This window comes from Pelodiscus sinensis, chromosome 1 (genome assembly GCF_052426305.1).
Source record: "Pelodiscus sinensis isolate ZL-2025 chromosome 1, ASM5242630v1, whole genome shotgun sequence".
Classification (NCBI taxonomy): Eukaryota; Metazoa; Chordata; order Testudines; family Trionychidae; genus Pelodiscus; species Pelodiscus sinensis.
In genome coordinates, this window is record NC_143052.1 from 93,162,115 (window position 1) to 93,188,678 (window position 26,564).

A 26,564-nucleotide genomic window follows, 5' to 3' on the forward strand; every position below is an offset into this window, starting at 1 on the left:
GCAAGGCTATTGTAAGGGGGTTGTGGTATTGCTATCTTTACTTCTGTGCTGCTGCTATCTTCAGAGTTGGGCAGCCAGAGAGCAGTGCCTGCTAGTGGGGTGCATAGCTCTGAAGGCAGCAGTGCACAAGTGAGAATGGAAATACCATATCATGCCATCCCAAAATTGGGATTGCTGTTGATGGCAGCACTGCCTCCAGAGCTGAGCTGCAGGCCAACTGCCAGAGAGCTTCCTGCAGCTGGAGGAAGTTCCCAAGGATGGTCTGTCCAGGCCCCTGGAATGGACCATGGACAAGAAGAGGCAGTTCCATCTCTCCTCAGCCTGGCCAGAACTAGCAGCTGGAGTCTGGCATACATTAGGAACCCCCAGCTGTGTGGCACCCTCACCCATGCCACACCCAGGCTGCAGGCCCAGCATGCAGGAGTTTAAGGGCCTTCAGGCTGACTGTGAGGGTATGGGGTGCCGACAGCACTCTAATGATCATTGCACCCCAGGCAGTTGGCCATGGTACCCATCTTGTAGGGCCAGTTTTGTCTCCCCAAAAATGGCAACTACCACTTACGCTATGCCATCCTCAATTCTGCACTTCTGCCAACAACAAATCTGCCTTCAGAGCTGGCCACCCAGCTCTGAAGGCAGTACAAAAATAAAGGTGGCAACATTGGGACCCCACAACAATTGGTATAATAAGAAATTAACTCCAAAAGCTTGTGTAAACATTACTTTACTACCTGCCTTACTAAAACAAAATGTTCAGCAGAGGAAAGCAATACACCTTTTCTCATAGAAGACTGTAACCATCTATTTTAGCCCTTAAGCATTGCACTTAATATAAATGTCTCCACAATAATTGGAAAAGTATAGCTTGATAATAAAAGACTCAATCCCTATTACATTATACACTCATGAAGTTACTGTAATCTGTGTACTAAAAACAAGAGAAATGTGAAACAAAGAAAAGCTTTAACTAACTAGCTGTATTTCACAAACAAAAGACACCAAAAAATAACACACCACAAAAACACCAGAAGATATCGGTATAATGTAAAAACACACACACAAAAACAACCCAAGCATCAAAAAAAAAAGAAAAGAAAAATGAAGTGCTTTATAAATAAGAGACTGGCCTAACAATCTACCATATGTGGTGTCACAGAGTTGTCGGCAATGCTCTAGAACTGCTCTGTATGAAGCCCGTCAGGATTCTGAGGTAGTGTGCCTCCTCTCTCAAAGCACACTATCACCAGGACAAGAAGCTTACACAGTTTTGATCTTCCTGGGTCTGACCTCAGAGCATTCAACATCCCTTCCCATACCATGTGCTTCCTGCAGCAAGTCCACTGAGGTAGGCGCCTAGGAAAGCCAGAGCAGCCTTGTAGTGGAGAAGCTGCCCCACCCTGGCAACAGAAGGGTAAAAAGCACTCTGGAGGGAGCCTGTGCAAACCCAGCCTATCAGGGTGCAGCTAGAGATGGCCAATCCGTGCCAGGCTGGGACCTATAAAGGCTGCAGGGAAGACAGATGCTCACTCTCTGTTTGATCAGTAAGGGAGAAGGAGCTGGGTCTGAGTAGGGGAGGGAACCAGCAGTACCTTGGACAGAGCAGTGCTGTGCAGGCTTGAAAGGATAGAGAAGGGGCAAAGGCTATGGCAGGGATGGGGACTTCTTTTGGGGTTAGGGGCTGCAGGGAGGTGGCTGGAGTGCCAGTACCAGCTCCCTAATGCTAAGGGAGGCCCTAAGCCTTGGGAACCAAATTCAAGCAACCTAAGGGCTGCATCCAGCCTCTCGGCCTTAGGTTCCACACCCCAGGGCTATGGGAAAGCTGCCCAGGGAACACTCCCTTTCCTGCAGTGGAAGGGAGTGAAGGACACCAGCCAAAGGCAGTGCACTCAGCTGCAGAGCTAATTCCCAGCAGGCAGCGCCAAGCGGTGAGTACAATCTGCTACAGGCCTGCACCCCAACTCTGCAGTCAGCAATGACTCAACTAGCTTTGTAAAAGGGAAGGTTTATTGCCCGATAAGTTAGGACACAGAGTAGAACTAATCTCTTTAGGACAGAAAAGAGGAACATTTAGTACAGTCCATCTGGGGGGACTCATTTTATCCCTCATTTTAAGAGGGATAAGGGATCTTTTGGAAAAGGCTTTATTTTCCGAAAGATCCGTGTCTAGACTGGCGCTTTTTTCTGGCAAAGCTCCGAGCCGGAAAAAAGCAGCAGCCATTTTTATGCTAATGAAGCGATATGTCTAATTGCGATATGTCTAATTTGCATCCCTTTTACGGAAAAGGGATGCAGTCTAGACACAGCCCCAGCCTTTGTCCTGCTCCCCAGGCAAAAGGTGTCATCTAGCTGCATCCCATCCTGGGGCTCGGGTTAGGAAGGGCATGAAATATAGAAAATGTGCAGACAACTGGGCAGCCTCACACATCCAATTCCCATCACCATCTAGGCACTGATGTGGTACTCAGGGAAACTGCGGTACAAACAGTATTAGTATAGGACAGTAAGACGTTCACATGCAACACAAGGTGAATTTAATCCCACTTTGTCACTTCTGGACAACTAGGTTCACAATGAGCTACAAACCACTGCCAATTAATTTAAACTTGGCTAATATGTAAAAGCAACTGTATTATTGTATATTTACAATGTATATAACATTGCTAAACTTTTTAACCATCAGGCAGAAATGAATGGCAGCAAACAAAAAACCGTGGAAAAAACAGTGGTAAAAAAGTGATGTTACACAATAACTATAAATTTCCCAATTCTTACTAACCCAGCTTATGACTAGTGATACTGCATCCTAACAAAAGCACATTTTATTCAAAAGTATTCAGTATCTGGGTACCAATGCTACTTTGTAAAACAACCTACTGACAGTACCCAATTTTTAAAATATTGCTATCTGGAAGTCAATATCCGTAAAAAACCAAAGTCAACATCAGCTGCTGGTGTATCACTAACCAATAAAACACCAAAGCTAGCAGTTCCTATTTCCTGCCCCGGGAATGGGGCTGGCAGGGCCTGGTGACCTTGCTCCTGGGAAGGTGACTTTGCTGCCGGGCTCTGCAGAATAAAGCTTATTTAAACTTTGTACTGCAGAGCCTGCAATGCATGGCTACGTCTAGATTGGCATGATTTTCCGGAAATTGCTTTTAATGGAAAAGTTTTCGGTTAAAAGCATTTTCAGAACAGAGCGTCTAGATTGGCATAGACGCTTTTCCGCAAAAGCACTTTTTGCAGAAAAGCGTCCGTGCCAATCTAGATGCGCTTTTCCACAAAAAAGCCCTGATCGCCATTTTCGTGATCGGGGCTTTTTTGCGGAAAACAAATCTGGGCTGCTCAAAAGTTTTGCGCAAAAGGACTTTTGCCCGAACGGGAGCAGCATAGTATTTCCGCAAGAACACTGACAATCTTACATGACATCGTCACTGCTTTTGTGGAAATTCAAGCGGCCAGTGTAGACAGCTGGCAAGTTTTTCCGCAAAAGCAGCTGATTATGCGGAAAAACTGGCCAGTCTAGACACAGCCATGTGACTGCTAAGACTTTTAATGGTTATATGGTTCTTTTTAACTGGCTTTTTACATCCCTTGTCGTGACTGTTTGCTAGTTTTCTAATAGCACAAAACTGAACACCCTTGCCTCACACTCTGCTCACTCCATCTCCCCCTCTGTCATTCACTCTCCCTACCCTCACTCGCTCATTTTCACTCATCTAGGGCACAGGGTGCGAGGGCTCCAGTGTGCAGCCAGAAATGAGTGGATCAGGGTGCAAGAGAGAGCTCTGGGGTTGGGATGCAGACTCTGGGGGAGTGGATGGGGACAAGGAGCTTGAGGTAGAGGAGGTGTTCCAGGTTGGGGGGGGGGAGTGAGAGATACAGAGGGTGGGGAGTTTCCTGGCTGAGGCAAGGGGCTGAGGGTGCAGGTTCTAGGATGGGGCCACAAACAAGGGGGTTAAGGTACAGGAGGAGGATGAGATGCAGGAGGAGGCTCAGAAGTATAGGAAAATGTGGGGTGTAGTCTCCAGGAAGGAGTTTGGATTCAGCAGGGGGCTGGAGTTGGGTGCAGGCCCCAGGAGGGGGCTTGGGGCCTCTAGGAAGGAGTTTGGGTGCAAGGGAGTGGGATCCAGGCAGTGCTTATCTTGGAGGGCTCACCAGAAGTGGTGACATAACCCTCTGCTCTTAGCTCTTAGGGGCAGCTGGGCAACTGTGTATGTGCTATCACCACTTGTTGCAGTTCCTGGCCAGTGGGAACTGTAGAGCTGGTGTATGGGGCAGGGCTAGCATATGTGGAGCTATCCTGACAGTCTATCTGCCTTGAAGCCAGGGGGACATGCTGTCGCTTCCAGGATCTGCACGGAGCCAGGGAGGGAGTGTGCCAGGCTCAACAATTGGACTTTTAATAGTTCAGTCACCAATGCTGCCACAGATCCTCTTTGATTCGACATTCTAGTTGAAAACCAGGCACCTGGCAATCCTAGTAGTAACTAATTACAAGATATTTATATTTAAAAGCCTCATTTGTAATGTCACTCCTACAAATTTCTGTTTTCCTTCTCTCTCATTTTTATATATATATATATAAAAATAAAATAATCACTGTGAAACACTGGGATAGGCATTGTTATAGTGTATTTAAAAACTCAGCCTACCACTTATACAAGTAATAACTGCAATTACCCTAATAGCAGTGTGTTGCTATCTGCAACACCACAATAAAAGGGCCACACAACACCAAATTAAAAACAACATTGTACTTACCTATAAGGTGGTGTTGTCATGTACACATCCATACTATACTCTCATACCACTGCAAATATTTATACCATATCCATATTACTCAGATGTGTTATCTGGGAGTGCCCCAAGGCTTGGTCATAAAACTATATTCATCAATCAAATCACAGAACTAACATTCCTAGGTCCACCATAAGGAACTAGACGCAATTGGGAAATAAAATCTGGCCATCAGTTGAACAAGAAAATGGGCAAATAAAAAAACAAACAAAACTGTATAAATGGCAAATGAAGGTAACAAGTGTTAGTCCATTGGGTCATCTTTAGTTCATGCATTATATCTTTTTCAAAACATTGGGTAAATATCCTCCCCATAAAGACAAAATGGGAGAGTGTATTAAGAAGAAGGCTTGAAACATAAGCCCTTGTACAGAGGCCAGTGATTAAGCAAAGTTAACTTGTAAGTGAGAGGCAAACCCTACTCACAGAAGCTGGCAAGAATGGGATTCATACTGCAGAAACACACATTTCTAAGATGTGCTAAAACACACACGCAAACACATTCCTTACTGGTAGTTTAAGCTCATTTTAGGAAGTGTCATGTGGCACACTAACTCCTGCCACTATGTAGTGCTTTTCTTTCCTAGTTCAACGTCTCCAAGTCATGACGCAATGTCTGCCTAACACTCAAGTCCTTACGCTTCCTGTCATGATTGAACATCCTCTTGTCACTGTCCCCATATTAAAGGGCTGCTCACAGAATATTAATGTGGTGCATGGGGTTTACAGACTGTTTGCTGGGAGCACCTGCTTTCTGTCCTGCTCTGGTTGTAACAAGGTCCTTTTTGAGAGTTATGTCAGCTCTCTGCCCTCCTTTAGGTCTGATTTCAGGCTGTGGTGACCAACTCCCTAATAACTGGACTGCCCCTTCCCTGAGGCCATACACACTGTTCTGCTTCTTCCCCCAAAGCCTGATTATGTCTCAGCTCTTTCCTTGAAGCCCTGCACCCCACTCATCCTTCTCCCCCTCTTCACTTCCTCTAACTCCAGCATGGTAGGGTCCTAGAATCTGGCTTGATTTCTCAGAGGCTATTGAAGCCAATCCTGGAGACCTTAGACAAAGTCTAATGGCACAGAGGGGCTGAGGCAGGCTTTGCTCCTCTCCAGCTGGCATGACCCTGCGGCCCCTGGGAAGTGCAGAGAACCACACTGCCCACACTCTGGCTATGTCTACACTGGCGGCTTCTTGAGCAAGAACATCTTGCGCAAGAAGTCTTGCACAAGAACACGTCCACACTACCATGTGCAAGATTTGCTTTTGTGCAAGAGTGTCCATGGCAGTGTGGACACTCTCTTGTGCAAGAAAGCTCTGATGGCCATTTTAACGATAGGGCTTTCCTGCACAAGAAACCCCTGCCGTGCAGCCACACTGCCCTCTTGCGCAAGACCTGTTGCACAAGAGAGCTTACACTTGTAAGAAAAGAGAGTAGCTCTTGCACAAGAAGCCCTCACTTACAACGTCGTACTGTAAATCTTCTTGCGCAAGAGCGGGCGAGCAGCGTGGATGCTCTGCAGGTTCTTGCACATCTCGCACATGGCAGTGTGGACGTGTTCTTGTGCAAGACTTCTTGCACAAGAATCCCTGTGCAAGAACCTGCCAGTGTAGACATAGCCTCTGATTGCCAGCTCTCCACTCCCATAAGCTAGAAACTGTGGCCAATGGCAGTGGCAGTGCCTGGAAGTAAGGGCTGCGCATAGCGCCCTGTCCAGGGGCTGCAGGGGTGTGCTGGCCATTTCCAAGAGCTAGGTGGGGCCAGGGCAGGCAGGAAGCTTGTCTTAGTCCTGCTGCACCGCTGACTGGAAGTAGGGTTGCCAGGTGTCTGGTATTCAACCAGACAGTTCAGTTTTTGGGCCCTCTGTCTAGTAGAAAAATTCAGAAAATACCAGACGTGCAATGTCTGGTATTTTCTGGTTTTCTGGCTGGGCGCCTGACAGAAGCCTGGCGGGAGCAGGGGAGTGGCTTGGAGGCGGGGCATGATTGGCACTGGGAGCCTCTGGTTGTGTGTGACATAGGAGTGACGCCTTGGGGAGAAGAAGCCCTGTCCCTGCTCCTGAGCGTTTTTCAAGTGTGTTGTGGAGCTGGACACGCTCATGCTTCGCCGGGACTGTGTGCGGGACAGGCAGTGCCCTGGCATCTGCATGTGCCTGGGTCAGTCCTGCTCCCCCCCCCCCCCTTACCAGCCAGCCCTGCGCTTCCCATTCCCCCCATTCTCCCCACCAGCCCTGCTCCCCTCCTGGCCGGTCCCTTCCCCATCAAGTGTGTCTGTTATTTTTTCTGAAGCTACCCGGTAACCCTAACTGGAAGCCACGTAAGGGAAGCGCCACCCAGCACCTCTCAGCCTGCGCCCCTCATCCTCTCCTGCACCCCAGCCTCTGCCCAGACCTGCGCTTGCTCCCCTTGCCCACTGCAGCACCCCACCCCCGCCCTGCCCCCGTGAAGGGGCGGGGCACAGACCCAGGCTACTCAGGGCTGCCAGCTGCTGCCCAGCAACCCCCTTCCCCGGCCTGGAGCTGCCTGAGCCGGCGGCCGGACCAACGTGCCTCTAAACTGCCCCTCCCCGGCCTGCCACGGCGAGCTACGGGTCCCGTCAGGGGAGCCCCATCAGGCCTGGCGGTTGGCCTCCCCCCGTACGCAGAGCTGGGCGGGGGCTGCTGTGTCTTTAAGAGGTTCCCGCCCAGCCCCAGTTTGGCTTCCGATACCGCCCGACTGCTCTCCCCTCCCCCACCCGCCTCTGAGTCGCGTTTCGCATTCTCAAACAATGTGTCCCTAAGCAGGAGCCATAGCCCCTCGCGCACCGCTCTCCTGTCTGGGGAAGGGTGGAGGAAGAAGACTCTGGCGGGGGAGGGAGATGATGACGTGTACGCGCATGCGGAACGTAGATCGTACGCCCGCACGTAAGCAGACGTGGGAGCGTCTATAAATAGAGCTTGCGCGGCCTACTTGCCCCTTTCTACTCGGCTCGGCTGCAGGATGGTAGGTGGCTTTTAGTGGGAGCGGAGCTCGGTCGCGCCATCCCCTGGCATCGCCGCCATCCTGGCCCCGGCCGCCTTTGGGCCTGCCCCGCGCGGATACTGGGGCCCTGCTGGAGGCAACGTGGGGCCCATTTTTTGGGTTAGCGAGGCGGAGACGGAGAGATGGGGCGGGCGAGCTGCCCCCCCCCCCCCCCCCGGCGTGCGCGGGCCTAGAGAGCGCGGGCGGGGCAATCGCTGGCTGGGCTTGGGGAACCCAGAGGGGATTGTGGCGGGCCTGGGATGGGAGGGATGCGGGGAGCTGCAGGGCCCCTGGGTTCGAGTTGTTTGTCGGCTGCTCTCACGCGCAGCTCAAAAGGATAGAGGAATGACTGGGGGGGAACCCGCCTGGTGCCCTGGGATTTACACAGCAGTCCCATAGAAGCCTGTTCTCTTTTCTTGGGGCCTGCCCATAATCTGTAGTGGGGTGCTGCCTCTAGCGTCTTATTTCTTTTCAGGAGATTGGCGGTACAGATGGGCAGCAGCTTTCAGCTATAAGTGACTCTTCTTTAAAATGTGGTTTCTAAGAGTTTATTAGAATTGAAGGCAGCTTGACCTTTGGAAAATGAAGGCACTGTAGTTGCATTGCATAGATCAAAATCACTAGGCCTGGTGGCACCTTTAAGTCTAAAAATTTGTTAGGGTGCATAAGCTTTTGTAGGTTGTAGCCCTCATAAATTTGTTAATCTTAATAAGATGCCACAAGACTCATTGTTATTGCTGAGACAAACTAACATGGCTACCTCTGAAACTTATCCTACATAAAACAGGTTTGCCCATAATTGTTTATTATAGGGCTTGCACGTTCCTTGGGCATGTAGAATTTGCCATTCCAGTATGGATACCAGATTGGTCTGCCCATTAGCCTGAGTTGGCCTTCTCATATCGATGTACGTCATCTTGGCCCTTAGATCTTAGGGTGTGTGCGCAGGGCTGGCACTTAAGAATACTTTTTTTTGGTAGCTAATTGCATTTAATTTAAAAGTGACTCCAACGTAGTTGGACTCCATGGAGCAAGCAGTTCCTGTTGCATTACTTCTCAGAGTAGAATCACATTTTGCAATTTTCTAAGAATTCTCATGTATGTCCATTCCTATGCATGTGAGGAAAGGTTTTCTTTGTGGCCTGCCCTAACAAAACGTTTGTGACATTTTAAACTCCAAATATAGAAGAGCTGGTGTGGAGGACAGGAATTTGTAGAAAGCAAGACATACTGGCATGGCTGTGTAATGTGCCTCCCCCCATAGGGAACAACAAATACAGCAACTAGCATACCATTGGCAAGTTAGCCACACGAACGTTAATATTAAAAGTATGTTCTTTATTTGTAGTCGCACCGGAAGTTCTCAGCTCCCAGACATGGATCCCTTGGCTTTCTGCCCCGCAAACGCAGCCGTCGACATCGGGGCAAGGTGAAGAGCTTTCCCAAGGATGACCCAAGCAAACCTATCCACCTCACTGCCTTTCTTGGGTACAAGGCTGGCATGACCCACATCGTTCGGGAAGTGGACAGACCTGGATCCAGTATGTATTTCTTTGCTGCTCTTGTTTTAGGAGATCACTGTACAATTTTTTTTCCTACACTGAGGCAGTGGGAGGGGACTGTCAGGTTCAAATGGATCCCTTGGTGGTTGGTGTCTTAATTTTATGTAACTGCTGTTCTTGGAAGGAGTCAAGTGTCTTGCAGGGATGGTAATACTGTGCTGTAGCAGGCTACTTATGATGATTTTTTCTCGACGGGCGGACATAAAGAAATCGCCTCTGGCGCTTTTTGATGACTGTCGAGTCCTGAATGTAGTTCTGTTATCAGCCACCACCCAGTTTGGTTATGAAATGGAAATCATACCAAAAGGCCAGCCATGCCTACCTTGGGTTTTACTATAGCACCTTTATACGTTTGGCATGTTTCATAGCTCTGGTGGCTAATCGGGGCCCTGGGAGCTCACTGATTTTTGCTATGTGAAAACCTTTTAGGGCAGGGGTGGGGAATCTTTTTGGGTCAGGGATTGCTGACCTACAGAATAATCAGTTGGGGGCTGCACACATGTGAGAAGGGGGGGACCCCAAACCCTCACTTGAGAAAGAGGAATGCAAGGAGTGTCTTCCTCCTCATAGTGCATGGGGGCGCTCTGGCTAGTAGATTGTGCTTTCCAGCTCTGCGGTGGGATGGCAGGGAGGCTGGAGTGCCAGTATGGGCTCCCCAAATGCTCTGAGCCTTGGGGGCTGAATCAGGCCTGATGTTCCCCACCCCTGTTTTGGGGGGGGGGGGAGACACTGGACACTCCTGATATTTGGGGGGGGGGGTTCATCCGCTGTAGTGCTAACTGGCACGATGTGATTTTTTCCTTCCCAGAGGTGAACAAGAAGGAAGTGGTAGAGGCAGTCACTGTAGTAGACACTCCTCCCATGGTCATTGTGGGCATCGTGGGCTACGTGCAGACTCCCCGTGGCCTTCGCACCTTCAAGACCATCTTTGCTGAGCACATCAGTGATGAGTGCAAGAGACGCTTCTACAAGAACTGGTAAGAAACATGGAGGAGGGACCTCACTTAATCAAGCTTCCAGAGCCTGTTTCTTGCACTGCTGGCTTTGTTGAATGAGCATAGTGGTACACTCACATCACAGCTCCAATGATTACCCTTGGGATGTAGGAGCCAGGCTGAAGTTTTAGTCACGTATAATGATATAAAACTGCAGCTGGCTGGAATAGTGATTGCTTAATGCTTGTCAACTACTGTTTTATAGGGGGCCTGGAGTCAAGTTGTTACTTGTCTCTACCTGAGCATGCTATAGTTGATATTTTTTCTAGGGATGTATAAAAAGGTTGTTGCTGATTTTAAGAGGACTATGCTCAAGATTTCTTGGGGGGGAGGGGGAACTTTTTTCTTTTGATTCCATGCACTGCTATTATGTTTTCACAAAAGTCACAGAATAGGGTTGCAGTGTTTACCAGGTTCTCATTTGCCTATGGGATTAGGAAGGATTTCTCCTAGATGCTCTTCATGAACTTTTCACACTGCCAGGGAAAAGAGGCATCCAAATGAATGCCTGAATGGTGCTTTGGCTGGTGTCCTTAATTCAGCTGTAGGTCAGAGTTGAAAGATGGCAGACTTTATAGATATAGAAGCAATGAAAGAGCATTTATAATAGTATTTTAAGGTAGCAAATAATCAGTTGATAGGCACTGTATTGTTGCCAGAGCATTGTTCTATGACATTTTTGTGAATGTTCTGTACGGTCTATATTAATATGCTTTGGATGAATTCATGGCAGCTCCGCTCAGCTCTGGCAACTCAGCCTGTCTGATGAGCTCCAGGCTCCTCTTGCTGGTGGAAAAGATTCCTTGGAAGCTGGCAATGAGCCGAAACCAACTCAGATGGCAGCTCCTTCCGCTCACCCCCCTTTCCTTGGGGGACTGATGAAGGGCTAAGCCATACCCTCTCTGTGCTCTGCTCCTGAAGGCACAAATCCAAGAAGAAGGCCTTCACCAAGTATTGCAAGAAGTGGCAGGATGAGGAGGGCAAAAAGCAGCTAGAGAAGGATTTCAATAGCATGAAGAAGTACTGCCAGGTTATCCGGGTCATAGCTCACACTCAGGTGAGTGTTCTTTCATCTTTGTAAAGAGGGCTTGGATACAGAGAATCCACAAAGATTAGGATTGTGCTGCCATTGGCCACAGAAACTCTCTAATGCTGTTCTCAGATTCCTGTCCCCCACATCTGGTGTTCAGTGTTTATGCCTAATATTTATAGAGGCAGTGTGACCTTACTGGATAGCTCACTGGATTGGGACTTCAAAGACCTGGGTTCTCCTTCAGTTCAGCTACTAGTCTGAGTGAACCTGAGCAAGTCACTTCCCCTCTTGTTCCTGTTTCACATCTGTACATGGGGATAATGGTATTGATTTCCATTGTAAAGCACTTTGTGATTTACTGATTAAGAGCACAATATAAAAGCTAGATATGGTATTGTGCTTCAAAGCCTCATGCAAACAGCTAACAAACCCTTGCAATACCTCTGAGGTAAGGCTCCCATCCCCATTTTATGGGTGTGTAAACTGAGTTTGGATTGTTTACAGCTACCTGGTGTGTATGCATGTTTGTGTCTCAGGGCTAACATTGGGACTTGAGTTCTTGAACCCTGTCCTGTCCAGACCCCTAGACCTTATTTATCTGATTGTAACTACAGCTTGAAATAGGATTTAATGTTTTATACTTGTCTTGGGATCCTCTGGCCTCCTGAGAAATCTACTTTATTTCACTTGCTTTTTAAAAACAGGTGCCAACTATAGCTTCAGACCAAGAAATATGTTGGCATGGCTCTCCTGTAGAGACCATGAGTGGCCTTTATTAATCCTCTAGATTCATCTGCTCAGTGCTGAGCAATGTGAAGATTTCCCCTCCTTCCCCCAGCCTGTGTGAGTGCAAAATACTTCCAGACTAAAAACTGTAACAGGATCTCCTGTGTGGTAGTAAGTGGAGTAAGCTGTCTGGTTGCAAGACTTTACTATATTAGAGACGGTCTGTTGTGGCAAGCAGCAAAGGGGGAGGTACGTACAGCTGCTGTCAGCATTTTAATGTCAGTCATCTTTGCCTAAATATAGTATAGAAAACTGGATAAGTGATGTGACCTTGTTATCCAGTCCCAGAGGCTTTATCTTCAGACCTCTTTAAAAATCCTCAGCCTGACAGCCAGCTTTAATGGTGGTATGAGGCATGTATTATTGCTGCTCTGTATAAGTGCAAAGCTTCTCACTTTCACCAACAGAAGTTTTTTTAATAAACTACCTCACCTACCATCTCTACTGCATCTCATTCCCTTGGTTGGTCTGACTGTGAGACTTATTTATGCCATTATACAGCCTTGATAACTCCTGCCCTTATCTCCAGAGCTTCAGTGTTCAAAGCACTGTGTATATTGGGATACAGCAGAGGTAGAAAAATCCATCAGACCCTGGAAGTGAACCCTTGATAGATTGCACTAGAAATCTCAGCACTTTGTTTGGGTTATAATAGCTAATGTTGGGTCTGTTTTCCAGATGCGTTTGCTCCCGCTGCGGCAGAAGAAGTCTCACCTGATGGAGATCCAAGTGAATGGCGGCACCATTGCTGAAAAAGTGGACTGGGCCCGGGAGAAGTTGGAACAACAGGTGCCTGTGTCAACTGTCTTTGGCCAAGATGAGATGATAGATGTCATTGGAGTCACCAAGGGCAAGGGATACAAAGGTAGGTGTTGTGGCTGGGGCTTTAGTGTGACTTGTACCCAGAGATTAGCGAGGAGTTTGGAGTTCCCATATGCTTGGGGCTCCAGTATATGGTCAGAGAGGTATCTTCAGTGTTGCTCTCACATCAGAAGTGGAACTGTTCAGTGATGAAGTCATGGAATACGTGCTGGGCACAGCATCCGACATCCATGAGGAATTATTCCATGCTGCCTTCCTTCTGAGAACAGCACCCAGGGACCAATTTGGGAAAACACAAGCCCTATGGATGGGTCTTCTACAGAGACACCCGTGCCTAATTGGCATGCTGATCTGAATTTCTGTTGGTGTTGCACTTGGGATGTAAGCGAGTACTCGACTACCTGATGAACCTAAACTTATCGGGTAATCGAGTGGCGTACTCAGTTACTCACCCCTCACACCCCCACCACCACTCTGAATGAAAGGCAGGGGCGGGCTGGAGCCGGTGCTAGGGGGAGCCAGCTTAAAAGCCAGTTACCCCCAGCACCATCTCTGGTGTCCCCCCGCTGCGTGTATTGGAAGCAGCAGTGGGGGAGGGTGATAGGGGGAGGCAGCTCTGGCAAGAGCTAGCCCTGACTGCTGTGAATGGACTGCTGGGCCTGGTATGAGCCAGGACCAAGCATTCCCAGCTTGCGCTAGTCCAGGACCGCTGCATCTCTGTTTTAAGAGCCGCTGAGCTCTTGCTACATTTAAAATGCAGCAGCGCAGCGGTCCCAGAGTGAGCTTTTTCTTATCGACTAATCATGTAGTTGATGCAATTTGTATTAACTAGTGAAATAACCTGTTCCTTAACATCCCGCTGTTGCACTGGATACATAGTCTCCTTATGCAACGGCCACAAACTGTGTACATAGTTTTTCTTGTCCCAGGTGAATTAAACACCTCTAGTGAAAGTGCATGCCATAGCTGAGCAGTTATGACAGTCCTACAATGCTTGTAATATTTTATTTTCAGGGGTCACCAGTCGCTGGCATACCAAAAAGCTGCCTCGCAAGACCCACAGGGGTCTGCGCAAAGTAGCCTGCATTGGAGCGTGGCATCCCGCTCGTGTGGCTTTCTCTGTGGCCCGAGCTGGTCAGAAGGGGTACCACCACCGCACAGAAATCAACAAGAAGGTAAGAGTCTGAGATGTGTATTGAAGAATCCTGGACAAACTATTCATGGTTCCATCAGGTCAATGGGCACAATCAAGTAGACTGAAGCTTTCAGACTACAGCTCAGGTTTTATGTATTTGACTAGAATTGGGGGCCAGCAACCTTGCAATGGAATATATAGACTCCAGTAACTAATCTGAATGGTCAGTGGCCTACAGTGTGGGCTCAGGCTCTGCCTAGAACCAGCACTTAAAGCTGCTTTGTATTTGTTCAGGAAAAAGCTGAATAGTCACTACAGTTCAGGTAGGAAACTCAGTTTTGTTCTCAGCTCTGTCTATATGACAGACTTTGGGCAAGTCACTAAGGATGTCTATACAGCAAAGAAAAACCTATGGATGGCTCTTTCCCAGTGACTCAGACTTTCAGGGACCTGGGCCTATTTCATTGCTGTGTTAGATCTCTGGGCTCAGGCTCTGGGACCTTCCCACCTCACAGGGTCCTGGAGCCCAGATTTTAGCCTGAACCCCAAAGTCTACACACAGCAGTGAAACAGCTCTGCAGCCTGAAGCCACATTGGATGGCACAGGCCAGATGTGAATTGTCTCTGCTACGTAGACTTTACACGTTTTTCTTCCTTGTCCATAAAAATTAGGATAAGGCTACTTTATCCCATTGGCATGGAACATGCTGTGGTATTATTAAAATGGTAGGTATTGTTGCAATTAGTAACGAACAGTTGAAATCAAAAGCAATTCAGCATAATTAAACTTAAGTCTTTTTGTGAATCCGGTAAGTGGCCCAAAAATATCTGTACACAGAATCTCTCAGCTTTGTTTTGTTTCTGCTAATAAGGTGCCATAGTGTCAAGTTAAAATGTAGTGACAAGGCATTGGCTTCATAGTAGATGCAATCTTTGAGACTCTAAATTTGCTGCACTAAACCCCAGGCACATTTGTTTTTTACATTCCTCTGTGCCCAACAGATTTTGTACAGGGTTTATAATAGTGTTTCTGTATTGGGTTGTTTGCTGCTAACAAACCATTTCTCCCAGCACTTGTGAAATAGCATTCTCCTTTTGTCATTTTAGGTCTATAAGATTGGCCAAGGTTACCAAATCAAGGATGGAAAGCTGATAAAGAACAATGCATCAACTGACTACGATCTGTCGGACAAGAGCATTAATCCTCTAGTGAGTAGCTTTCCAGCTGTTCAAGGTGTGGTGTGTGGGAAGGGTATGAGAATTTAATCTTGGACTGGGATCTAAAAAACCAAACAACTTATTCTAGTCAGTAAAAAAAAGTTCACGTACTGCAGGAAATGACATTGCAGCCTTAGGTTGCATTTTTCTTTCTCTGTTAAGTGGACCAATATAGTAGTGTGGGTTGCTGAGCTGTGTTGCATCATTTGATTGCAACTTAATGCTGTCAACTTAGTTTTGCCTCTAATTTTTTTTTTTTTTTTTTTTTTTTTTTAAATTCCTGCCTGGAGAGAGAATCAGTGGTAGCTGGGGGATTTCATTTAGGGCAAAGACTAGCCAGGTTGTAGGAAGCTGAGTAGTTAAGTATCCATAAGTCATGCTGTCTGCTTAGGGTATATGAGCCAGTGCAGTGTGCCTGGAAGAGCAATATACAGCCAGGCAGGACAAGTGGAAAGGGGCAGGAGGGAGAGCTAAGAAAAGTAGCTTGTGGCTTGTTAGGCAAACATAATCCTTTTGTTAGAGCCAATGGTACAGCAGTGTGAAAGGACTAAAATCTCTAGATACTGCTTGTGTATGCTGTGCTGTCACTGCTCCCAATGGAGCCATCCAGAAGCACAAAATTCCTGCAGCTCTGGCCACACCTTATCTCTTCCAGTCTGCCTGTGTGTCTGGAACTGCACAGAGTTGTTCCTATGCTTCCAAGCTCTCTCCCTTACACTGGAAACGTTTCTTAACAGCTGTTACATTTGTACAGCCAGCATGCATGTTGTGCAGGAACCCCAGCACTGACAATCAGAGCCACTGTTCAGTTGAGGTCAGTACTTGGCTAGTTTTGCAGTGTGCTTAATCAATCCCTCTCTACTCAGGGCGGCTTTGTCCACTATGGTGAAGTGACCAATGACTTTATCATGTTGAAAGGCTGCGTTGTTGGGACCAAGAAGAGAGTTCTAACCCTGCGCAAGGTGAGCAGTGAAAGAATATTTGTTCTACCCATCTATGGGAGGGAGCCAGGTGCAAGTTATGGCACGTACCAGGGAAAGCTGGTCCTGTGCTTAGAACGGTGACAGCCCTAGTCAATTTTAATGTCTCTTCCCCACAGTCCCTGCTGGTGCAGACAAAGCGTCGGGCCTTAGAGAAGATTGACTTGAAGTTTATTGATACAACTTCCAAATTTGGACATGGCCGCTTCCAGACTGTGGAGGAGAAGAAGGCTTTCATGGTAAGGACATTGATATCTTGGAACCCAGCTTGGTACTGCATACCTTTCTATTGTCTGGCTGCACAGGCATGCTTCTGTGTGAACTTGGACAGATGTGAGTGACTATGCAGTGTGGTTCCACAGTGAGGATTGCACTTATTAATGACCAAGGCTCGACAAATAATATAACCTACTTGCCTGTGGAGAGTAGATTGCAACCCAGAAGAGCCGGGTTGGGCTATCTGTGCATGTGCAGCTGGCGAGCGGGGCTCGCCATGGTTCAGCAAGCCTTACTAATGACCATTGAGTCACCTGCTGATGAGACACATGTGTAGTCATGAAGTACCATGATTTCAAAAACTAAACAAATCCAGATGAAAAATGAACCTCCCACAGGATTCTAAACTTCAAAATGCATGTGATTGTGAATCCATTTTATTTACATAGTCCTTGTTATCTAGAGCTCAGGGAGGCTTAGGTGCTATCACCACCCAGGTACATGGGCTTTTCGGTGATGAGGCCATGGAACTAACACTACAGTGTCTGACAGGCCATAAGGAGATGCACCAGTTGAGAACTGTCCCTGGATACAGTGCTCAGGTTGCTTCAGGAAGTGGAGCAAGCACACACTGTTCTTGGCACATTGAGTATCCGATCTGTCCCTAGTGAGAAGCAGCAGATCTCTCATCCTTTCTTGAACCTTGAAAGTTTGTAATGTGGCAAACTAGTTTTGAGTACGATTTCATTCACCATGCAACATTGCGTGGTTTCAAAGGGAAGAGCTATGTATAAGCTGTTTAGCGCTTTCTCAAAGAGGAGATAGCTCTAAAATTAGCTTTGCCACTAGGTGGTGCCAGATTTTTATATTTAAATTGTTAATTTGAGATGGTGCATAGCAATGTAGCTTCACTAGCCTCTATTCTTATTTCTGCTGCTTGCTTCAACGTTCAGTTACACAATTAAAAGCTAAGATCTGCACCACAGGTAGGCCTGTCTAATGTCTTTGGTAATTTTTAAAGCAAAAATAACCTTTCCACAATGAGCTATTGAGGATGGTGTAATCTACAGCACTGGTCAGTTCTGCTAGGTGACTGCTTGTTTTGTTTGTTTTTGCAGGGACCACTCAAGAAAGATCGTATCGCTAAAGAGGAGACAGCTTAACATCTGGTACAGCTCTGTGGTCTGCCTCTAACAAATAAAACTAGATATTTCAGAAATACCAACCCTCTTGCCTCTTATTTTGTGACTATCGGGGTAAAATCTGAAAGCTCTTGTGGGTCTTATTCCTGTTTAGCTTTAGTTGGGTCACCATGAGAATTTTGGGCTTCCTATCTTACCTTCAGCCCCAGGCTTTCTCTGTAATAAGGGCTCCTGTAGCACAATGAAAACTCACCTTCATGACTCACATCCCTTCTTGAGAATAAACAGGGACACTGGAATACCAAAAACAAGAACCCTCATGCTCCAATGCACATGTCTTAAGAATATTCCATGATAACCCCCTTCAGGATTTCTGCACCTGCGACTATACTCTGCTGGAGACCAAAAACTGGACTAAATGTTACCCTGTTGTGATTTGGTATGGCAACTTCTTTGGTACTTTCTTCAAGTACATTTAATGAGACAGACCTGAACATTCAGTGTCTGCACTGTCTATGCAGAGCAAGCTCCCCTCACACCCAGTCCCCTCCACATTCTTCACACAGGTCCCACTCCCTGTTACACTTTAGGTTACACTTTAGTGGGGCCACAGCCAAAGTATTCTGGCTTCCCAGCAGTAATTGGTATGAGAGGGGAGAAACAGAACAAGCTTCTTGCTACCAGTCTCTTTACTAACAGGAGGGGAACCATGCTCCCCTGCATTGTAGAACAAGTAAGGAGATGCAAAACTTTTTTGAACTGATTAAAGCACTTGCTCATGTTGATTCCATGCTGGGTGTGCGCGCCACAGAGTTGCTGGAGATTTTTCCCCTGTGATATCCATAGGGCCAACCGTAGCACCGCTTGGTGTCCCTCCCATGCATATGTACTAATATGACTGATGCCAACAGTTCCATGTGGTCTGTTTTCTTACCACCAGTTTCTTGGGAAAGACGTTACTCTTGCAAGACTTTGCTAACAGCGGTTCAGATTCAGATTGCCAAGAATCTTGTCCTAGATAATCATCTGATCTTGTTCCAAGCAGGCTGAGATTCCACCTCTGACCATTTTGAGTCACCTAGCATGGGATGTACATGAGTAAGCACTCATGAAAAAATGGTTACTGGCCTTTCATAACAGAAGTCTAAACAAAGACATTGGCTGGATGGCCTGCTACGTTCCACATCCTAATGACATAAAAACAAAACAGGGTATTTAAGGTGGATACTAAGTATTATCAGCTGTATTTAGCATAGACACTTGGCAATTTCTTTCCCCCTTTTTCTTTTTTCCTCTGCTATTTATTTGAAAACTAGACTGACCCCTTAAACTCCATCTGAAGAAGTGCTGTGCTCATGAGACTATATTTTTTTGCTAGTCTAAGGTGCTGCAAGACTATTTTTTAAGTACTTCATGTTAGTCTGACTTCCTGGTAAACGTGTAACTGCGGGAATGTGGAAGGGGAAGAGAAACTAAGCTTTGGATCATTCTGACCCTCACGTAAAAACTAGCTGGTATTACTGTACTACTAAACATAACTCTTCTGCTCTTGTATAGACAGACTGTTCAGCCAGAATTCAGACAAATCTCTGCCTCTCTTCTGTCCCTCTTCCCTGCCCCATTTTCTTTGAAGTCTGGTAAAAGTACCAGACTTGATATGGAAGCACTTGGAACCTATCCAGATTTGTCACCTGCTATTGCACCTGAAGTAAGCACTGTTTATGGCATCCTAGTGACACTGGAAAGCACTAGAGCTTACAGTGATGATGGCTGTACAAGTACTCAGTGTCTGAGATCAATTCTCAGGTTTCAGAGCATAAAATGATCACTTTCAAAGGTCAGGTCAAAATTTTCCTCCCTGCCTGTAGCCCATATAGGAGAAATAAAAGGTTACTACTTCCTCCAAAGCATCCAACAGTGGCCGCACCCAAAGGTATTGCATTGGATGAAATCATTGGTTTAATCCTTTATTGCAGGGTCGTGAAACTTATTGACACTCTGAGCCACATATGATAATCATAAAGTTCGACAGGGTGCAGTTGCTGGGGCTTGCGGTTTCAACTTTGCAGGTGGTGTCTCTTTGGACTTGAATGGGGGAGGAGAGGGGGAAACATGAGGGAGAGCAGAAAACCTGGTCTGTGGCTAAAAACTTGCCACAGTTTGGGTAAGGTGACCAGTGAAAGCATAATAAAACGAGCTTTTTCTTTAAAAGAAAGACCCCTGCAATGTTGTTACAAATTCTATTTCAGGCTCTGGTGTCTGGAGAACAAATGAATGAAATTGACATCTGGGATTCAGTGAGAGCTCTGTAATTCAGTGAGAAGGGATTTCAAGTCAAACTTTTAACACCTATTTAATTTGATTAAAACAGTTTTGAAAGAAGGTCTCAAAGATTTAGCACCTACGGGGATGTACATGGGAGAGAGGCCATTATATAGTTGTGAGACTTCACTTCTACCAAAGTCAGGGAAGACTGGAGTTGACATCAAATTTCTATACATTCATGCTGCCTCAAGCAAAAAGCCCTAAGCCCAATTTTGAAACTCCCTTGTAAGCCTCTTCCTCGAACTGCAAATCACTTTATGGACAAAAGTGTAATGGACAGATATTGCCACAAGATGGTGCTCTTCCCTCTGGACCTCAATGATTATGTGCCTTATGATGGCATGTGTTAGAGCAGTTTGATGGTCAGGGAGGCTGTGGAGTGAATGTTCAGTCTGGGTGCATGTGTTCCTTACTGTAGCCTGGAGCAATGGGGTATTAGGGCTGAAAGGAAGCAGGTTGCAGATTCATTAAACCTCTCTGCCTGATTCTCCCTCCACAAAATGGGGAGAAGATACTTTGATGCTTGTCATGATTTGAAGTAGTGGTTTTCCAAGGTGGGTTGTTTTTTCTTGCAGCCCAGTTAAAGAATATGTTGATGCCCATGACCTGGCATAATTATATCTTTTTACTAGAATGAGGGCTCCAAAATGAGGTGTTTGGGGTGCAAAGGGGGCTTTGACTGGGAGCTGCTGGAGCTAAGCCAGCATCCAAACCCTATGTACCAGCACCTTTCACCAGCCCCCTCAACCCAAAGGCATAGCAGGAGTGCTGAGGGCAAGCTCCCTGCCTATCCAGTCACCAAGGACTGTGCTGAGCCCCAGGAGCAGACATCAGCAGGTCTGGTTCCTAGGTGGAAGCACATAAGGGACTGTGCTGCTCCTACCTATAGCCATCTGCCCTCCCAGCTTTCATTGACCTCGAATTGGCCTATGGGAGTATGGAACCGATGCCTGAGATGGGCAAAGCCCCGTGGCCCTTTTACCTAGAAGCGGGACCTAGTGCTAGCCACATCCAGGGTACAGTGCAGTGCCAAGGCCAGGCAGGAAACCTGCCTTAGCACCTTGGCTGGTTACCCTACAGCAAGGTGATCCAGTGCCTGATACTCCATGACCCAAGACAGGTTTGCAACCCAAAATCTGAGAGCCACTGCTTTAAAGCTCTTTGGGATGCTCAGATGGGAGCTGCCTTAGAAGAGAAGGGTGATATAGAGGGAGAAGTTGCTGAGGTAAACTAGAATGTGCTACTTGAGAATTAAGTGGGCCAGCGGGCAGTCGGCTCTGTGTGCACAGGCTTGTCTAGCAGAGCGCCCTCCCTTAGCTCTTCCTCCTCCTGCAGTAGTCTGCATCCTGTGTTTAGAACACAGTCTCCATAGCAACAGGCAGCAATCAATTGAGGTCACAGACCAGGGCTTCTCTGGGCTCAGACTGGAGGAGACTTGGCTGTGAAGACAATAAATGGTTTCTAAAACCTAGAGCTCAGAGTTGGCAAGCAGGACAGAAACCACATTGGTTTTTATTTGTGTATGTGCTGCTCTCATGTGCAATGCTCTGTTATGCAAGTCCCTCTTAACAGAAATGATCACTTGGGCCTTCTGCAGCTCTCCAAGTACTTTACAGACACTAAACCTCTCCCCTGTGAAACAGGCAGGGGTTATCTCTATTTAATAGGAGTGGGAGGAGCTGAGAGAGCACTTCCTCCTACATAAATGACTTGCAAAAATCTGGAAAAACTTCAACAACAACTAGTCTAGCAGCACCTTAAAGACTAACAAAACATGTAACTGATATCATGAGCTTTCATGGGTACAACCCACTTCTTCTGAAGTACCCACGAAAGAATCATGATACCAGCTACATGTTTTGTTAGTCTTTAAGGTGCTGTTCGACTATTTGTTGTTTTTTAAGTTTTTCTAGTTACAGACTAACTTGGCCACCCCTCTGAAGCTTTTGCAAAACTTTGACAGTCTAGGAGGACAACCTGGCCTCATAACTGCCTGCCCTTTTCTTCAGTCCCTGGATATTGCTTCCCTCTGTTCAGGAGCTGTGGGAATCCAGACCCCAGGGCACAAGGCCTGGAATTTATGTTTCTCCTCTGAGGCTGGTGGAATCTGTAGTTCCAGAACACAAGTATTGGAATTTGTTCTACCTGCCTGCAGGCAGAATTCAGTGCAGAGCTTCTTGGGCCACTCCAGGCATGGGCTGCTGGTGCATTTTTATCATCTTGCTGTGGCACATTTGGTCAGGAGCTGCTTTTTTTTCTTAAGCTCTTCCTCTTAGAGATGAATCAGAAAGCACCTGCAAATCACTAAAGAAGACATTAAAAGCATTTGAGGATGCCTCAAGGGCAAGAGAGGGGTTCAGGTTTGAGGTCTTGGCTTCCACAATTAGCTTCACAAGTAGCCCAGCTGATGTTCTTGCCTCTGCCTTTGATCACAGAGACAGGTGAAGAGCTACAAATATGCTTAGTGTGAAAGAGGTGCTTATTAATATGCCCAAGGGGAATGAAGCTGGGTTCGTGCATGTGGCTGTTTTCTAGCACTGGCTTAACCCAAAATTTCTGTTTAACACAGTACTTTTTGTAATTTGTTTGGGAAGTCCTGTTCCTCTGTCCCCTTCACTGTTATATACAGTATGGCAGTCCCTAATGAGCTCAGGACCCCCATTATCACATTCACTGTTTCCTATCACACCCTACCCCTCTCCCGGCTGCTTTTTAGCATGGTCTGCAGACTGGGCTCCACCCAATCCTTTCTGAGTTGGTCTCCATCTGCACTGTTCTTCCTATTTGAATGCCATTTTTAGTTGTGCTGTCACTGTCTGCAAACGTCCTCCTGAAAAGTCCTTGCTCCGTCTCTTTAAATCTCCCCCAAATTTCTCTTTAATTCATGAGCATGATTTCTTTTTTTAAATGGAGGCAACTAAATCAGGAGGGTACAAAAATAGGACTACACGTTGCCATCTGCAATTGTGCTAGGATAAAATAGTCTAAAGGATGTCAACCCATGCACATTAGCTTGCTGGCAATCTACAAAATACTGTCTCCCTGGCATGAGCGCCCATCATGAGTGTAACTTACATGTCCTACAGTTTAACACCTTACCTCTCAAATGGCAACTGCTACTGGCCATTCCTGGAGCTGGGATACTGATTTAGCCAGCCCGCTGGTTTGATCCTACGTAGCAATAGCTATAAATTCTGTGACGTGTTTTGGGGCTAGCATGTGCATGTGTAAGCGATATATCAAGGACTGTGAGGCAAGATTGGCTTGGTCTAGTCCTGTTCTTGTGGAAACATCCGTCCTGCTGTGCTAATAGCTCTGTGGGATGCGGACCCCAATGCATGGGTTTTGTATTCATTAGCATGATAATGACAATGCCTGGGAAAATATTGGCATGTGGACATTCTCTGGTAAGGCATGGTCGCTGGTTAGCTCTTAGAGTGAAACTGAGGCCCCCCAGAGAAGGAGCACAGAGCACAGGCTATCTGTACTGGCTCTTGTAACTGCTCAATGGGGAGTCCCTGGGAGTCCCTCAGTTGCCTAGTCCATCTTGATCAGAGGGTAGGTTGCACATGTGAGTAGCTGAGACACCCTCCCTGGGAGGAACTGCCACAAAGCTTCAATGACTCAGCAATGTTGGCTCTGAGTTGGCTTGTTCTGATACAGCAGTTGGTTGGCTCAGTGGGCAGCCCTTTCATTGATTTAGAAGGTTTATATTCTTGTTCACTTCAGGGACTATGGAGTCAAAGCCATGCAGATGACAGTGGTTGGCTAGAGCAAAATAGGGATAGGTACTGGAAATTAAACATGGCGCTCTGCTAAACACACTGCAGTACTGCTCTGCTATTCCATTTCTGAACACACCTTCTCTCGCTGTGTCAATGCACCTCGCTCCAACTCTGCAGGGTCTTGTGAGATACCTACTTGAGCTCTGTTTCAGCTTAAAGTTACAGTGGGGTAGGTAAGTATCTTCCTCTCTTAAGTGAGGGGTTGTCTACCAATCACAAAGGAGGTGACTCTTGACTCCCACTGGCATGCCTGTTATGGACCTTGCCATGGGATGGGAACCCCCTTGTTTCATTGAAAGGCGCCTAGTTCTCAGTAGTTCCCGTGACTTTTGGGGAAGTCTTTCCTCATTCCTCATGGCACTGTTGAATCATGTGGTTTTTTTGCAGCAGTCATCAGCAAACTGCGGTGAGCATTTAATATAGCTTGTGCTATACTCATAACTTCCTCAAAATGCCATCATGACGTTGCCTGCCTGAGCTGAGCTTTTGGGATCAGCAGGGGCTTCCTCTGGCTTTGAATTTGGAAGGAGAATGTTCTAGAGATGGAAACCCCACGTTTTCTTCCCTCGTGCCCATGCTGAAGGCAGCCACAGGACAGGACTCTAGGCCCTCTGCAGCAAGCTGAATCTCAGCTCTGTGCAAGTCCCAGGGTTCCTATAGTGCTAGCACCCAGTGTATCACATGGTCTGTGGCAGATTCAGCTGAAACCAGAGGATTTTACTCAAGTCAGTTTCGAAATGAGCACCAGGCTCAGTGCAGCAGCTCCATGTTCTTTGCAGTGTGCTGCAGTATCTTGCACCAACATGAAACTGCACTGTGGAAGCTGCCGGGGGTGGGGCAGGAGGAGTTGAAGGTTTGATATCTAGAAAGGCTGTGGTACTGTGATACAGGGGTTTGGCACCTGGGAGAAAGTTAAAGCTTTTTTTGTACTAAGTGTGAGGATGTATCTCCCCATTTCTTATCATGTACAGGCAGTTTCAGAAGTCACTGCACATTTTGTGAAGGTTTGAACTCTTTCTTTCCCAGTAAAACCCAACAGCCATCAGCGGTCCCAAATGCTACCACATACAGTAATGATAAGAAAATTGATTTGAAAGAAATTGAGATTCTGTGGAACAAGTCTGTCAGCTGTGGAACAGATTGACAGAGCCAGACAAGTACCCAGGCATCAACTTCTTCAAGATAGGCCCTACAAACAATAAGGCTATGTCTACATTGCAGAGCTATTTTGGGATACTGGAAGTATCCCAAAATAGCTATTCCATGTCTTTTGAGCGTGCCCATTATTTTGAAATATAACGGGCTCGCTATTCTGATGTCTCTGTAAACACCGTTCCATGAGGATTAAGGGCTGTTGTGGAATAGCACTCTATTTTGAAATTTGATGCTGTGTAGACAGCACCAAATATTGAAATAAGCTATTTAAAAATTAACTCATAATAAGCTGTGCAATTCGCATAGCTCACATTGTGTAGCTTATTTTGAGATGAGTGTAAGTGTAGACACACCCTAACAGACCACCACTGGTCATCACCTACAGCCCCCAACTTAAACCCCTCCAGTGCATCACTGACAATCTATAACCTATCCTGCCTAGAAAATGATCCCTCACTCTTACAGGCCTTTGGGGACAGGCCCATCCTCACCTACAGACACCTCCCTAACCTGAAACAAATTCTTTCCAGCAATCACATATCACACCTCAAACATACTCATCCAGGAACCTACCCCTGCAATAAACTCCAGTGACAACTCTGTCCGCACATCTACACAAGTGACATCATCACAGGACCTAACCACATAAGCCACCACATCTGAGACTCATACAACTGCACATCCACTAATGTGATCTATGCCATCAAGTGTCAGCAATGCCCCTCTGCCATGTATATTGGCCAAACTGGACAATCTCTATTACAAAGGATTAATGGACACAAATCAGATATTTGAAATGGTAACACACAGAAACCTGTTGGGGAACATTTTAACTTGCTTGGGCACTCACTAATGGATTTAAAGGTGGCTATTCTCTTACAAAGCAATTTCAGGAATCAACTAGAGAAAGAGTCTGCGGAACTAGCCATCATATGTAAATTTGATACTATCTTGCACTGCTTGAATAAAGATGTGAACACCCAAATGATATAAAAAGTGGAGTATCAGGCATTTACAGCCCACTCTTGGCCTCATTTAGCATAGACAGTTTAACTGACAGGGGTTTTTTTTCTCCTCCTCTTCCCTCTTTTTCTGCTTTATAATTTAACCTCTGTGCCTCTTGCTCCATATTTATCAACTGAAGAAGTGGGTTGTGCCCACCAAAGCTCATGATACTATCTATATATATTTTTGGTTAGTCTCTAAGGTGCTACAGGACCATTGTTGTTTTTTAAGCTATGGAAGAGTAATTCACTCCCAAATACTAAAGAGGTAGTTTTCCAAATGGGGATCATCACTGTCTCATTGGCTAGTTAAGTGGAACTGCTCTCTGATACAGCAGTTTAAAGTGGCTTGCCATGTGTCTGTCTCCTGCCTGTTCCTGAAGCTGTAAACAGCCCAGCACCCTGACATCAATAAGGCCCAGAGCATTGATATGTCTTTCTAGGGTTTGGGGGCAGGAAGGGGGTTACCTCTGTCCAAGAAGGGAATTTCCCAACCTTGTTCTCTCCCTTTTCTAGGTTTCATATTATATCATCAGTGGGTGAGGGGAAACATGAAGTTGATGGGAAATGATAGAAGGGGAATACAAGAAGGCAAGTTACATCCAACTTCCTCAGAG

General features: G+C 46.6%; 1 protein-coding gene, 1 long non-coding RNA gene and 2 other non-coding genes across 4 annotated transcripts in view; 3 read left to right on the forward strand and 1 right to left on the reverse strand.

The window, feature by feature from the left end:
* Positions 1-7,635: 7,635 nt before the first annotated feature.
* On the forward strand, positions 7,636-17,761 carry RPL3 (ribosomal protein L3). The gene is made up of 10 exons (XM_006111532.5): positions 7,636-7,771; positions 9,138-9,330; positions 10,160-10,328; positions 11,268-11,403; positions 12,844-13,030; positions 14,002-14,162; positions 15,230-15,331; positions 16,207-16,302; positions 16,440-16,559; positions 17,655-17,761. The coding sequence occupies exons 1-10, from the start codon at positions 7,769-7,771 to the stop codon at positions 17,697-17,699; spliced, it is 1,212 nt and encodes a 403-aa protein (XP_006111594.3). The 5' UTR covers positions 7,636-7,768; the 3' UTR covers positions 17,700-17,761.
* On the forward strand, positions 11,219-11,267 carry LOC112545989 (small nucleolar RNA U82P). Its single transcript, XR_003089587.1, has one exon. It is a non-coding gene; the product is annotated as a small nucleolar RNA U82P (small nucleolar RNA).
* On the forward strand, positions 13,165-13,257 carry LOC112545988 (small nucleolar RNA U83B). Its single transcript, XR_003089586.2, has one exon. It is a non-coding gene; the product is annotated as a small nucleolar RNA U83B (small nucleolar RNA).
* A 4,180-nt stretch (positions 17,762-21,941) lies between the features above and the next one.
* Positions 21,942-26,564, reverse strand: part of LOC142830601 (uncharacterized) — a 100,458-nt gene continuing 95,835 nt past the window's right edge. Inside the window, exon 3 of the long non-coding RNA XR_016350430.1 lies at positions 21,942-22,307. This is a non-coding gene — a long non-coding RNA (uncharacterized LOC142830601). The remainder of the gene's footprint in view (positions 22,308-26,564) is intronic.